The 16,298-nt window shown below is 46.0% G+C and overlaps 1 protein-coding gene across 3 annotated transcripts in view; it reads right to left on the bottom strand.

Moving 5' to 3' along the window:
• Positions 1–1,530: 1,530 nt before the first annotated feature.
• Positions 1,531–16,298, bottom strand: part of LOC134205781 (E3 ubiquitin-protein ligase znrf2-like) — a 109,529-nt gene continuing 94,761 nt past the window's right edge. For all 3 annotated transcript variants that reach the window (XM_062681367.1, XM_062681366.1, XM_062681368.1), the window contains 3 exons: positions 13,882–13,977; positions 13,660–13,765; positions 1,531–2,925 (listed from right to left, as the gene is read on the bottom strand). In XM_062681367.1, coding sequence (XP_062537351.1) covers positions 2,868–2,925; positions 13,660–13,765; positions 13,882–13,977 — 260 coding nt within the window. In that variant the 3' untranslated portion in view covers positions 1,531–2,867. The remainder of the gene's footprint in view (positions 2,926–13,659; positions 13,766–13,881; positions 13,978–16,298) is intronic.

Genomic DNA, 16,298 nt, shown 5'->3' with positions numbered 1-16,298 from the left:
TCCAAAGTTGACCATTTTGTATGAAAAATGGCAAGTGGTCTTTTTATTATGCAGGTCACTGTACATTTGAGTTTAATACCATGTCAACATTGTATCCTATTGTTGATTTTGTTAATTTATTGTTTAGATTCGTCTGCCCTACCGGGGCCCTCCTTAGCCGTGCGGTAAAACGCGCGGCTACAAAGCAAGACCATGCTGACCATTTTTCGGATTGTAAATTGTCTCGACTTCCCTGGGCATAAAAGTATCATCGTGTTAGCCTCATGATATACGAATGCAAAAATGGTAAACTTGGCTTAGAAACCTCGCAGTTAATAACTGTGGAAGTGCTTAATGAACGCTAAGCTGCGAGGCGGCTCTGTCCCAGTGTGGGGATGTAGTGCCAATAAGAAGAAGAAGAAGAAGTGTGGCCACCAGGCCCGAATTATATACCGCAGGCATCTGTTGATGAACACCTGCAGCCGTTGAGTGTTCTTTACTGATAAACACCATGTTCCGCTAGCGTATAACAGCACCGATTTCACGTTAGAGTTTAAAATTTGTATTTTGGTGCATTCCAGATATATCTTATACTCGCAAAGCCAGCCCTAGCTTTCTTGATCCGTGCGCCTATGTCGAGCTTAGTACCGCCGTCTGACGCCATTTGGCTACCAAGATATTGGAATCTTTCAATATTCTCCACTGGTTGCCCGACTACTGTGAAGCTGGAAGGGGTCACCGTGTTTACATCCAATGATTTGGTTTTGTTGACGTTGATGACTAAACCTGCCGAAGAGGAGCGCTCGGCAAGGTCGTTGAGCTTACTCTGTATGTCAGAGCGCCGTTAAACTATAAGTGCAACGCCATCAGTCAATTTGAAGTCGTTTAGGTGCTCCATGGTTATAGGCTGCCATAACAGACCGCGGTTCGGTTCACGGTCAATCGCACTTACCAGAATCTCGTCAATTACGATGAGGAACAGTAACGGTGGTAGAATACATCCTTGCCTCAAACCAGCTACGACCCGGATAGGGTCGGACAAGACCCCATTGTGCAGTACACTACACGAGAAGGCCTCGTACTGTGCCTCGATGAGGCCGATGATTTTCTAAGGAACCCCCTTGCGTCTCAGGGCGCCCCACATATTCTCGTGATTGAGACGGTCGAAAGATTTTCGTAGTCAATGAATACCAAGTAAAGGGACTCCTGGAATTTTTTGACCTGCTCCAGAATGATGCGGAGCGTGACAATATGGTTCACAGGATTTTCCGGCACGAAATCCGGCCTGCTGCCGCCGGAGAGTCGCATCGATCTTCTCCTGAATCCGGGCTAGGATAACTTTGTTAATATCTAAACAAAGTTAAAAAGAAAAACACTGCAGTCTGTTTTTAAGCGGAGGATACGTTCCGCGTAATTCCCGAAAACCGTATAAAAACGACTTCATCGTGCTTGCTCCAGGCGTTCTTAAAAACCGCGTAAACTCCAAAACAAGAGGAAAAAAATTACCAAAGTGTGGAAGATGATATCAAATCAAAACAAAACTGGTGCTAATTGGAATTGTTGAAAAATTGCTCTGTTTATTGTTTTTTTTTGCTTCACACACATAACATACTGCTGCCGTTAATTATTTACTGTTTCATTATTGTTATTGTTCCTATTTTCTTTTGTGTCCATGTCGGTGTGTGGTTGTGTTTTTTGTTTGTTCAAGAGGGTTCCAGATTGTTAACAATATTTTTCTCGATTTTCCTCCTTTAGTCTATTTCTTGTCAATCATAATAAAGATCACTACATAATTTCACTTACAGATATCTTTTTGATCTCTCCTGCCGTCTCATCATTACTCATATCTGTCATTTTTTGTTTTTCTTTTTTTTTTATTCACTATTTTAATCAGTTAGATTTGTTTTTTTATTTAGATCTAATTGTTTTAACTTCTTAACGTCTCTTGCTTTCGTTTTTTGCTTATTTCAAATATGTACAAAGCGATGTGTCTCGCGAGCATCACTACATCCTTCCACATTTTATTAATAATATATATTTATATATATGATTCGTGTTTATGCTCTCACGCTAACGTCAGCTAACAATCGGCAATCGAAAGCGAAAGGAAAATATAAAATAAAAATCATTTGTTTTTCGATTTGTGAGATATTCGAATAGTATTTCTTAGAGATGGATAAAAAAAATCCTAAATAGATGTTACAAATTTGATTTGATATTTAGCTATTTTAGTTCGATTTTTCGGTAGATCCTTATTTGTTGCGTACATGCAGGAAATAAAAACAATCAAGTCTTCAAACGTGAGTTTAGCCTAGTTTCCATCTACTTATCGATTTATTGCAGTAAAAAAGCTTCCAAATCTTTTCGCTCTTCCTTTCATGGCCGCCTTTGCACCTTGCTGTCTTCCGAGAGAAGATTCTATCGCGTGTCGTTTTACCTTAACAGTGTAACTCCGTTTTGTTCTCCAAATTAGATAAAAAAAAAAATATCTCTATGAAATGTGAGCGGAATCATCCGTCCTGGTTACAATCATCTCTCCGATCTTGGCCGTAACGGTGGCCTCATTGCTAGCTGACGATTCCACTTTCCCGAGGGTGCCGATTTGCCCAGCAAATCGGAACCCGTTTCCGCGCACACCCTCCTCGCGACGTCCATCACCCTCATCACTCCACAGTTGCTCGAATTGTTCATTTCTCGCAATGTGTTTCAATTGTTTAATTACTACTACAACTATGACTACTAACCACTAGTGTAGACTCGTCTCGTTCGCTTGCGCTACACCACGTCGCAACTTGGGTAACCCGTTCCTAACTTCCGTAGCTTCTCCGTTCACTGCTAGTACAAAATGAAACAGGAAACCGAACGTGACGCGAACCGAATTAGCTTCACTAGTCACCCGGATGTTCCGGACAGCTGCGATTCACCTCGAACCATTTGTCGATACATCTACAAATAAATGAAGAGAGTCAATATTTCTGTAGCATACCAAGCTTAAACTAAAATAGCGTGTTCCCAAAAAAATACCGTAATGCTGGAAAAGTCATGGTTGTATTGTAAGGTAAGTTTAAGAAAGGGTTAAGGAAATCAACATCGCAATGAGTTCTATGGGAAAGGCGATTTTCACTCGGACTGAACAATTCATTCGCATTCAGTAGTCTCGTAGTTACGTATCTTACCGCTCGGCTAAGTCCAAAATCCCGGCTTCTGAGCAAATATGTCGATGGGTCCCGAAAAGAATGTTTTACTCTCGCCAAAGAGTAGAGCCGGGCAGCAGGGACTATGTCCAAGGGCTTGACGATCCCTCCCCAGGCCATCTGCGAGTTGTGGGGCTTGCCTAGGATGTGGTGGGGTTTGACAGTGGGCCCTGTTAAACCTCTATAAAAAGCTGCATGTATCCGCAAGTAGGCTCCACCAAAGCGACCGTGTGCCGCTCAAAGCGCACAAGCCCAAGTCCTGGTGTTAGGTGGGACGCTAAACAGCCCTGACACGACGGCCCTCCGACGAGACAGGAGGTTTGCGCAGGCCCAATAAGCCGCCTAGAAAACCAATCATTACGAACAATATAAGAGATAATGCGACTCGATATAATCGGCAAAGGTGACGCCTAGGTGACGAATACAGGATCACGATTGGAAGCTTGGAACATGGAATTGCAAGTCGCTAGGTTTCGCAGGTTGCGACAGGATGATCTACGATGAATTACATCCCCGCAACTTCGACGTCGTGGCGCTGCAGGAGATTTGCTGGACAGGACAGAAAGTGTGGAAAAGCGGGCATCGAGCGGCTACCTTCTACCAAAGCTGTGGCACCACCAACGAGCTGGGAACCGGCTTCATAGTGCTGGGTAAGATGCGCCAACGCGTGATTGGGTGGCAGCCAATCAACGCAAGGATGTGCAAGCTGAGGATTAAAGGCCGTTTCTTCAACTATAGCATCATCAACGTGCACTGCCCACACGAAGGGAGACCCGACGACGAGAAAGAAGCGTTCTACGCACAGCTGGAGCAGACATACGATGGATGCCCACTGCGGGACGTTAAAATCGTCATCGGTGACATGAACGCACAGGTAGGAAGGGAGAAAATGTATAGACCGGTCATCGGACCGGATAGTCTGCACATCGTATCGAATGACAACGGCCAACGATGCATAAACTTCGTAGCCCTCCGCGGAATGGTAGTCCGAAGCACCTTCTTCCCCCGCAAAAATATCCACAAGGCCACATGGAGATCACCTAACCAAGAAACGGAAAACCAAATCGACCACGTTCTAATCGACGGTAAATTCTTCTCCGACATCACGAACGTCCGCACTTACCGCAGTGCGAATATTGAATCCGACCACTACCTCGTTGCAGTATGCCTGCGCTCAAAACTCTCGACGGTGTACAACACGCGTCGAAGTCGGACGCCGCGGCTTAACATTGGGCGGCTACAAGACGGTAGACTAGCCCAAGAATACGCGCAGCAGCTGGAAGTGGCACTTCCAACGGAAGAGCAGCTAGGCGCAGCATCTCTTGAAGATGGCTGGAGAGATATTCGATCCGCCATTGGTAGCACCGCAACCGCTGCACTTGGCACGATGCTCCCGGATCAGAGAAACGACTGGTATGACGGCGAATGTGAGAAGTTAGTGGAAGAGAAGAATGCAGCATGGGCGAGATTGCTGCAACACCGCACTAGGGCGAACGAGGCACGATATAAACGGGCGCGGAACAGACAAAACTCGATCTTCCGGAGGAAAAGCGCCAGCAGGAAGATCGAGACCGTGAAGAAACGGAGCAACTGTACCGCGCTAATAACACACGAAAGTTCTATGAGAAGTTAAACCGATCACGTAAGGGCCACGTGCCACAGCCCGATATGTGTAAGGACATAAACGGGAACCTTCTTACGAACGAGCGTGAGGTGATCCAAAGGTGGCGGCAGCACTACGAAGAACACCTGAATGGCGATGTGGCTGACGAAGATGGCGGTATGGTGATGGACCTGGGAGAACGCGCGCAGGACATAATTCTACCGGCTCCGGATCTCCAGGAAATCCAGGAGGAGATTGGCCGGCTCAAGAACAACAAAGCTTGACCAACTACCAGGAGAGCTTATTTAAACACGGTGGTGAGGCACTGGCTAGAGCGCTGCACTGGGTAATTACCAAGATTTGGGAGGAGGAAGTTTTGCCGCAGGAGTGGATGGAAGGTGTCGTGTCCCATCTACAAAAAGGGCGATAAGCTGGATTGTAGCAACTACCGCGCAATCACATTGCTGAACGCCGCCTACAAGGTACTCTCCCAAATTTTATGCCGTCGACTAGCACCAACTGCAAGGGAGTTCGTGGGGCAGTACCAGGCGGGTTTTATGGGCGAACGCTCCACCACGGACCAGGTGTTCGCCATTCGCCAAGTACTGCAGAAATGCCGCGAATACAACGTGCCCACACATCACCTATTCATCGACTTCAAAGCCGCATATGATACAATCGATCGGGACCAGCTATGGCAGCTAATGCACGAACACGGTTTTCCGGATAAATTGACACGGTTGATCAAAGCGACGATGGATCGGGTGATGTGCGTAGTTCGAGTTTCAGGGGCATTCTCGAGTCCCTTCGAAACCCGCAGAGGGTTACGGCAAGGTGATGGTCTTTCGTGTTTGCTATTCAACATCGCTTTGGAAGGTGTAATACGAAGAGCAGGGATTAACACGAGTGGTACAATTTTCAATAAGTCCGTCCAGCTATTTGGTTTCGCCGACGACATAGATATTATGGCACGTAACTTTGAGAAGATGGAGGAAGCCTACATCAGACTAAAGAGGGAAGCTAAGCGGATCGGACTAGTCATCAACACGTCGAAGACGAAGTACATGATAGGAAGAGGTTCAAGAGAAGACAATGAGCCACCCACCGCGAGTTTGCATCAGTGGTGACGAAATCGAGGTGGTAGAAGAATTTGTGTACTTGGGCTCACTGGTGACTGCCGAAAATGACACCAGCAGAGAAATTCGGAGACGCATAGTGGCTGGAAATCGTACGTACTTTGACTCCGCAAGACGCTCCGATCGAATAGAGTTCGCCGCCGTACCAAACTGACAATCTACAAAACGCTAATTAGACCGGTAGTCCTCTACGGACACGAGACCTGGACGATGCTCGTGGAGGACCAACGCGCACTGGAGTTTTCGAAAGGAAAGTGCTGCGTACCATCTATGGTGGGGTGCAGATGGCGGACGGTACGTGGAGGAGGCGAATGAACCACGAATTGCATCAGCTGTTGGGAGAACCATCCATCGTTCACACCGCGAAAATCGGACGACTGCGATGGGCCGGGCACGTAGCCAGAATGTCGGACAGTAACCCGGTGAAAATGGTTCTCGACAACGATCCGACGGGCACAAGAAGGCGAGGTGCGCAGCGGGCAAGGTGGATCGATCAGGTGGAAGATGACTTGCGGACCCTCCGTAGACTGCGTGGTTGGCGACGTGTAGCCATGGACCGAGCCGAATGGAGAAGACTCTTATATACCGCACAGGCCACTTCGGCCTTAGTCTGAATAAATAATAATAAAGAGTAGAGCCACACGAACATCCGAAAACGGCCGTGCAGACTTCTAGCATTGCTGATGTACAGCGTTACGGACTTTCATGAATCTAATTTCCATTTTGGATTCTAACGAGCTCATAAAACACTTTGTGTATTCCAGAAATACTAACGCATCTGGTTTAAGCACTAAGCGAAGCGGAGGTGAAGAAATCGGCCCTAAGTGTTCAATGAGTATTAAAATGTTTAATAAATAGAGTAGGGGAATTCATCTGAACTCTCTGTAAACATTTATATTTTTTCTTGGAAACCGAACTGGCGTCTTTTTTTGGCAGTGGCATTGGGATCTGTTGAATCTCTACAAAAAGATGCATGTGTCCGCAAGTGATACCAGTGAGATCCTGATTATGGCATTCTGGTCGCGTATTAACGGACCTTGTCTTGGATATCGTAACATTGTGAAAGCGAGGGCTGGCAGTCTGACATTCTACTCTCTTAGTAGAGCCGGGTGACACTGAGAGAAGGCCAACAAAGGTGCCCAAACAGATGCCTTCTCCTTCCTTGGAGGAGCGACTATGGCCCAAGAGGCGATTGATTTCGCCCTGACGTCCAATGAAGAAAATACTTCATTGACTTCAAGGCGGCTCGACAGCAATCCGGCGACGGCGTTCAAAGCAAAGCCAAACAACGTGCGACCATAAAGGCCAAACGTCGTCTGGACGGAGCAGATCAGGGTGCAGAGGAGCCCGAAGGGCGTCGAACCGAGAAGACGACTTCTCGGCCAAAAAAAGGTAAAGCCATCAACCAGACGCAAGAGGGTACCAGCCGGCCGGTGCCATCGACACAAGGGACCGAAAATCTCTGGCAACTGGTCAGTAGCGGAAGTCGAAAGCATCATGACCCGCAAAAAAATTAAGGACTAAGCGAGGCCTTGTTGGTGAAAACTGATAAGGATAGATACGCAGAAGTCGTTAAATCGATGCTGAAGGCCGAAAAGCTTTCGGTGCTGGGTCAGGACGTGCGAAGCGTCAGACGCACCAAGACCGGTGAGATGATCTTGGTTCTGAAACGCGGAGCGCAAACTAGTGGGACGGACTACAGGAAGCTGACCCAAGCGGTTTTGGGTGACAGTGCCGAGGAGAGGTCGTTGGGGGGCGGAAGTGACCCTCCAGTGCAAGCAATTGGACGAAATCACGAACGCGGACGACGTCGTTTCTGCCGTCAGAGACCAGTGCGGTACAGAGATCTAGAAGACCTCTGTAGGCCTAAGAGGCGGTCCCTTTGCACGCAGGTAGCCTACCTTAGGCTACCGGTTGCGGAAGCTAAAAAGGTAATAGAGCGAGGGAAGTTGAAGATCGGCTGGTCAGTATGCCCAGTAAGCAAACTCCAGCCGCCTTCAGTGGACAGGTGCTATCGGTGCTTAGAGTCGGGGCACAAGTCCTACAACTGTAAGGGCCCAGACCGTAGCAACCTGTGTCGTCGTTGTGGTGAGAAAGGGCACAAGGCGCAGGAATGCGATAAGGCACCAAAGTGCCTCATCTGCGCCAGCCTGTAACCACGTTATGGGTGGATCTTTGAGTCCCATCGGAGAGTCAAACAAGAAGAAGCCGTGCAAGTAACCCAGCTGAATCTTAACCACTGTGCGTCTGCTTAGCAGCTGCTGTGGCAGTCGGTCTCGGAGTCAAGAGCGATTTCGCCCTCCTGTTCGTTCCGTATAACGTCCCTGTCGGTAACGGCAATTGGGTGGCGGACGGGTCTAGGATGGCGGCTATTTTCACGACACGGAGCGGTACTCGATCCGCGAGGTGGTACACTCCTCTGTTAAGGGTGTCGCGATAGCCAAGATCAATGGTGTGTTCTATTGTAGCTGCTATGCCTCACCAAGGTGGCCATTATGACAGTTCAACCAGATGATCGATTGGCTATCGTCCGCCCTAGTGGGTCGTAAGCCGGTTGTCATAGCAGGGGATTTTTACGCTTGGCCGAAGTGGCAGCCCACTGTCAACGCTTGGCACTGAAGTGGGACAGCCGCTGCATCAATCGAAGAAGAGCGTTACTATAGGCGCTAGCGAAGCTCGACGCAGTGCTAGCCAATGATCTTCCGCTAGCACGTTCAGAAGGAACGGAGTCAAGTCATGGATTGACGTAACGTTTGTCAATCCTTGTCTGGCACCAGACTTGGACCGGATTGTGGATGAGGGTTACACCCGTCCGAGGTTCGGGGATCCCTGTCATGTCCATGGGTAGATGATGGGACTGGAAGCCAACACTGAAGGACTAAGCGGGGATGCGTTGGTAGCTGCCCTATCACGTGCGTGCGACGCCACCATGCCGAGAAATGGCAGACGCCCGGTATACTGGTGGAGTGCCGGGATTGCGGCCCTTCCATCAACCTGCCTCAAAGCTAGACGAGACATGCAACGTGCCCGCACCGAGGACAAAAGAGCAGACTGCCATGAAGTGTATCGAGCATTCAGCACAAGGCTGGCTCGTCTCCGCAAACTGGCCTTAAACAAGGCCATCAAGAGCAGCAAGAGAGCGTGTTTCGACAACCTATGCGAAGGTGTCAACGCGAATCTGTGGGGTGACGCCTACAGGATAGTGATGGCTAAGACCAAAAGGGGGGTCTTCCCCACCGAACGGTCCACAAGTCTCTGGCCTCCTGCACCGCAAGCCATTATGGGTGCGGCCGAAATGATGGGCTCCGATGACGAACGAAGAGTTACTCGCGGTGGCCAAATCCCTGGTAACGAACTGAGCCCCAGGGCCTGATGGAGTTCCGAACAGCGCTCTCAAGGCAGCAATCATAGCGAACCCGAACATGTTCAGGCTAGTTATGCAGAGATGCCTTGATGAGTGTAGATTCCCCGAAAGATGGAAAAGACAGCTATTGGTGTTGTTGCCGAAGGCCGGGAAGCCACCGGGAGACCCACTGGCGTATAAACCAATCTGTCTTATAGACACGACGGGTAAAAGAGGATCATCCTCAACTGGCTGAGGGTACGGACGGCCTGTCAAGCAATCAGTTCAGTTTTCGCAGGGGTAAGTCCACGTTGGACGCTATTAACTCGATAGACCGACGAGACAGCTATCCAACAGAAAAGGCGAGGTATCCAATACTGTGGGTTAGTGACACTTGATGTGAAGAACGCATTCAACAGCACAAGCTGGGATGCCATCGCGCTCTCGTTACACCGGCTTAGCCTGCCGGTGGGCCTGTAGGTACCGGATTTTGGAAAGCTATTTCCAGAACCGAGTACTATTATACGAGACCGATGCCGGTCAGAGAAGCGTTTCTATTACCGCAGAATTTCCGCAAGGTTCAATACTGGGCTCGGTATTATGGAACCTTATGTATGACGGGGTTCGGAAGCTAAAGTTCCCTCCTGGTGTTAAGATCGTCGGCTTTGCCGATGACGTAATCTTGGAGGTCTGCGGGGAGTCAATTGCCGAGATAGAACCGACCGCAGCACACGGTGGCGGATTGGATGTCCGCGCTAAAGGCCTGGAGCTCGCTCAACATAAGACGGAGGTGGTTATGGTCAACAACCGCAAGTCGGTTCAACATGCAGTGATTCATGTGGGTGAAATCGCGATCGCAGCGGAGTTTGGAGCTCCTTGGGGTCGTAATAGACGACTAGCTTACCATCGGCAGCCATGCCGACTATACGTGCAAGAAGGCTTCGACTGCTGTTGCGGCTTTATCGAAGATGATGTCCAACAGTTCCAAGACGTTCCCGTATCTATTCTTAGGTACAGCGATCCATCCTGGACGAAATCTCTGGCCATCCGGGAAGACGAGGACTGTTTGCAGCTACGTAGTACCAGAGGAGCCTGCGAACGCATCAGAGTGACTTCGGTTGCCAGATGGCAACACGAGTGGGATAACTCTTTAAAGGTAGGTGGACCCACCAGCTGATACCTAACATATCGAACTGGGTGGGAAGACCCCATGGAGAAGTTATAGAAAAAGACAGGGTCACCGTCTTCGACCAGAGGTCGCACAGACTGAACGCTTGACATCTAGCATTAGACAACGGACAGGACATTTACACAACACCCAGTGGACCAGTGGAGAACTTTTCGCTTTACGAAAAGTTTTCTCCTTACCGGGGCGGGAATCGAACCCACACTCCACAGCACATGCGTCTAGACGATTGACGTCGCTAACCGCATGGCCACGAAGCCCACTACACATGTTTCGGACAGCAGAACAAAGGGAACCAAAGCGACAATCTTTATCTGGTAACTAAAATATCTTTTATTCTTCCTCGCAAAAAAATACATTGATGTTCGGGATCATTATTATCTTCCAGACAGTTGGGGCAGCGTATATCACTTTTACACTTCTTTTTGTCGTGTCCCAGACGCCAAAAGGTACCACATTGGCCATTCGAATCTGGTACACGTAAGGCTTCACTGCACAGAGCACATTCTAAAGCCACAACGTTGGGGTCCAGGACCGCACAGTAGTTGTGAGAGTAAGTAGAGAAAAAGAGATGTTATTGATTCAGATCACAACAGACTGAAAAGTGATGCTAAGAGGATCGGACTAGTCATCGTAACACGTTGAAGACGGAGTACATTATAGGAAGAGGCTCAAGAGAGGACAATTTAAGACAGCCACTACGAGTTTGTATCCGGGGTGACAAAATCGAAGAGGTTGAAGAATTATTGTACTTGGGCTCAATGGGGACGTCCAATAATGATACCAGCAGAGAAATTCGGACACGCATCGTTCCTGCTAATCGTACATACTTTGGATTCCGCAAAACGCTGAACTGACTATCTACAAAACGCTCATTAGACCGGTAGTCCTCTACGGACACACGACCTGCACTATGCTTGTGGAGAACCAACGCGCAGTTTAAGTTGTCGAACGGAAAGTGTTTCGTACTATCTATGGCGGGATGCAGATGGATCGATCAGGTGGAAGACCATTTTCGGACCCTCCGCAGACTGCGTGGCTGGCGACATGCAATGCAGTCATGGACCGAGTTGAATGGAGACGTCTGTTATGTACTGCACAGGTGACTGTGACCACAATCACAGAGTAACAACTACGAAGTGTATAGTCATCGTGCTCATACATGACGGCCACGACAGTTACCAATAAGGTATTTTATGAGACGTTTCGCGGCGGCCCGATTATTTACATTTTATGTTTTGTTTTGGTATGATTCTGCGTAAACTTTCCATTAGGTCTAAACACAAAATAAATTTTCTAACGTTTATTTTTTAATCCATGATTTCTTCAGCATTTTATGCTTAGAATGCAATGGTTGGAATAATCTAGCAACACGTATTGGAAATCGTATGGAAAGCTTTATTCTTAAGCTCTAGAAACCGGAAAGTAAAATAGGTAGAATTGATGATCCGACTCATTGGAATGTTCAGCGCGAAATAACCAAACAAACGGGCTCCCACTTATTGTCAAAGTAGATAAACACGAGAAAAAACAGCTGTTTCGATCTGTCTCATAAAATGCCTTATACTATAAACTAGAGCTGATCTGCTTTGTAGCTTGGGGTCCTTAAAAGCAATTCCTTCCTTATTGCTTAAAGAATGGGTATGCTTTCCATTATTTAAATGAATTTTTATCTCGTTCAACAATAGTAAGAGATCAGCATAGCTGTATTCACACAAAAAAAAACAAAACAGAACAATAAATTTATATGGGACCACTTGAGAGACCAGAAACCTTCGTCTTTGCACACCAGGCAGATTTTTACTCGTGCTTTTTTAAATACACATATACTGTAGAAGATGTTTGTGAATTGTCTGCTGGTAAAATTTGCCCGTGTAATGCTTTAAAATAAAGCCCTATTTTTCTTAATAGTTGTCATACATTTTTTTAACGAATTCCTAAAGTTCTTACTTATATAATAGAATATGAGTAATTCTCGCTGAAACCGGGCCACTATTTGAGGTTCTTAAAAATTCTAAATTTATATTCTTTCGAAAGCTTTTGGCGAGTATATTAAGGATCCGAGTGAAATTCATCAGAAATATGAACCCTTTTTAGTTATACACGAAATCATTTTTATGGACCCTCGATTTTTGTCAATTCTTGACTCACCAAAACTGTCATAATTCCAACATTTCTCAACCGATCATAGAGATCAGCATATCGTTGGAAGAGGAAGAGTGTATCGTCAATTTGCAGTAATAAAATACAAGCAGACACATTGAATTTGACTGCCATCTTGGATTTCTTTTAAAACCATTTTTCCGCCAATTTTGCAACCACCGATTTTGAATATTTATGCATCGATGAAAAGCTTTGCTTATATTATGCATTATGTCTGAAAATCTCAGGTGTATGTTTTTTCCATTAAAAGTTATGTACTATTTACCAATACAAAAGTCTTGAATTATTTATTACAATTTAATACTTGAATACGGCTCCGTTATGCTCAAAACTTTTGAGCCCTTCAAATAAAATACTGTTGGAGATATGCTTTTGATTTTTGAAACACATTTAGCTTAGAATAGTCTATGAAATCAAGGAACTGACGTCGTGTTACCATATTAACCATAAAAATAATGTTCGTTGGTCAGATGGCCCTTCAAAAAATAATTTGGGAAATCATACATAACTTTTGATAGAAAAAACATACACCTGAGATTTTCGGACACAATGCACAATATAAGCTAAGCTTTCCATCGATGTATTAATATTCAAAATCGGTGGTTGTAAAATTGGCGGAAAAATGGTTTTTAAAAATGAATCCAAGAAGGCGGCCAAATACAATATGGCTGCTTGTATTTTTATTACTGCAAATTGAGGATACACTCTTCCTCTTTCCAACCATATGCTGACCTCTAAGATCGGTTGAGAAATAACAGTTGAGTTATAACAGTTTTGGTGAGTCAAAAATTTACAAAAATCGAAGAGTCCATAAAAATTATTTCTTGTATAACTAACGAGGGGTTCATATTTCTGATAAATTTAACTCGGATCCTTAATATACTCGCCGAAAGCTTTTGAAAGAATGTAAATTTAGGCATTTTTAAGAACCTCGTGCAAGTAGTGGCCCGGTTTCAGCGAGAATTACTCATATACCAAGCAGATGACTTTTCCATCATTGAGTTTGTTCATAGCACCCTAGTCTCCTTTCTACTCATCTCGCCAGCATTACTTACCCTTTATGATAGATGCATAAGCATGGTAATCTAGCAATGATATCACCGGGACATAAATCTTCTAAACATATAACACATTCACCCTTGGCATCCGTTAAGCAGTCCTCTGTTTGTGGGTGGTTGGAAATGGACACATGAAAAAAAAAAATAAGAAAAATAAGTCAGTCGGTCATCACATCATATCATGTTCGGGCGGTGGTGGCCAGGCCATCACCAACTTACCATTGTAAGACAAACGAGGTTTCGTTAGGCACATTACTAAATGACACTCTATGTCGTCGGGCATGACAAACTTGCTGCACACTGGACATTTGATGCCTGCAAAGGAAGAGAAAGAGAACAAATCGAAAGGATACGATGAGATGGTGCCGGCTGGAATTGAGCTGTGTACTATTGCTATAGGTTGGCTACAGTTGGTAGGTGATAGTAGGTAATCAACAGCAAATATGCCTTCTGGGTGTGTAGTTTTATCGGGTGTAATTGTACATAGTGAATTCAGATGGTAACTTTAATATTGAACGGCATTCGTCAGCAATGATAAGACCTAATGTTTGATGCATTTCTGGTCGTCAATCTCGAAAGATCCGCCAAATCGTTTGATTTCCGCGTAAGGGAACAAATATTTCAGTTGATTCCACTCTAGAAGTCATTATTAATGTAAAACATGGCCAGATGTCAGTCAGTTTTCTTATAACCCGCAGAGGGATTGCGAGCGCTACTTGTATATTAAAATCATTAACCGGCTCGCGGTACGAAGCATTTGCGAAATGCGTAGAACTTCTGATCAAACCTTCGTGTTTCTTGAGAACGGCGATGTGGATGAATTGACAGAAGAAAGCTGCGCGTTCAAACAGGTAGACTGCCCAATAATTCAAAACAGTCTCATGTAGATAGGAAATCAAGCAAACATGGGACTGATATGAATTTATTAGCAGTAAAATAAGAATGTCAGCGGATTCATAGGTGATTATTTAGACAAAATGATACAGCATGGAGAGTTTGAAAGGTAATTCTACAATCGCAAGTTTGGATGAAGTCCCTTCGAAACGCGCAGAGGGTTACGACAAGGTGATGGTCTTTCGTGTTTGCTATTCAACATCACTTTGACACGATCGGTACGATTTTCACGAAGTCCGTCCAGTTATTTGGTTTCGCCGACGACATAGATATTATGGCACTTAACTATGATAAAATGAAGGAAGCCTACATCAGACTGAAAAGCGAAGCTAAGCGGAATGGACTAGTCATCAACACGTCGAAGACGAAGTACATGATAGGAAGAGGCTCAAGAAAGGACAATGTAAGCCACCCACCACAGAGGCTGTATTGGTGGTGTCGAAATCGAGGTGGTTGAAGAAATCGTGTACTTAGGCTCACTGATGATCTCCGATAACGATACCAGCAGAGGAATTCGGATTATGGCAGGAAATTGTACGTACTTTGGACTCCGCAAAACGCTCCGATCGAATAGAGTTCGCCGCCGTGCCAAACTGACTATCCACAAAACGCTGGACGATGCGAGACCTGGAGACGAGACCTGGACGATGCTCGTGGAGGACCAATGCGCACTGTGAGTTTTCGAAAGAAAAATGCTGCGTACCATCTATGGTGGGGTGCAGATGGCGGACGGTACGTGGAGGAATGAACCACGGATTGCATCAGCTGTTGGGAGAGCCATCCATTGTTCACATGTCGGACAGAAATCCGGTGAAAATGGTTCTCGACAACGATCCGACGGGAACAAGAAGGCGAAATGCACAGCGAGCAAGGTGAAACGACTGCGTGGTTGGCGACGTGCAGCCATGGGCCTTTCATGTACTGCACAGGCCACTCCGGCTGAGTCTGAGCAATTTAAATCATAATGAAACTATTAATAATATGAGTGTATTACTTCTACGTGAAGTTAAACGATTTACAATGATAAGGAAATGCTAATATCATCTTCCAAACTTTGACGTACATGTTCATGATAGAATAGATAGTATTAATTTGATAGTTCCGGTAGGATACGGCAGGCATGAAGAATGCTTTATAGAAGTCGATTTGAAAGCCAGCAAGGGAGGGCAATATTTGTGATGGTTTAAATCTCACGACCTTCCTTCTGCCAAACTCCCGTATGAAGGGGGAGGAAAGAATGTCAGTGTGGAAGCTGATATATCTTCACTTCACAAGTGTTGACCTCCGCTCGCTTTCAAATCGACTTCTATAAAATATTCTTCATGCCTGCCGTACCCTAACGGAACTACCAAATTTATAGACCAATGCAAGATCTTGACTTAACCTCAATTATTTGACAGTTCACAGAGCTTGTTTACAGGGTGTTAGAATTAAAATCGATCAGCTGGAAATAAAAATCCGTAATTTTCGTTCAAAATCATTTTGATCCGAATATTCTAGTGATATGCTTTGATTCCTATCTTGTTGCTTGTTCGTTGCTTATGATTTTTAAAGGCTGGCTTGCAGGGCCTGACACCAAACCCCTAAATTTCCGGAGGACCATTCCTCCTTATTTCCGGTGGACCGATGGTGTTCGCTTCCGATCCGGCAGGTACGAGACGGCGTGGAGCGCAGCGAGCGAGATGGGCAGACCAGGTGCAGAACGACTTGGCGAGCGTGGGGCGTATCCGAGGATGGAGAGA

This window comes from Armigeres subalbatus, chromosome 1 (assembly GCF_024139115.2).
Source record: "Armigeres subalbatus isolate Guangzhou_Male chromosome 1, GZ_Asu_2, whole genome shotgun sequence".
Taxonomy (NCBI): Eukaryota; Metazoa; Arthropoda; class Insecta; order Diptera; family Culicidae; genus Armigeres; species Armigeres subalbatus.
Note: the sequence above shows the minus strand (reverse complement) of the source record. Positions and strands in the feature narration are given on the sequence as shown.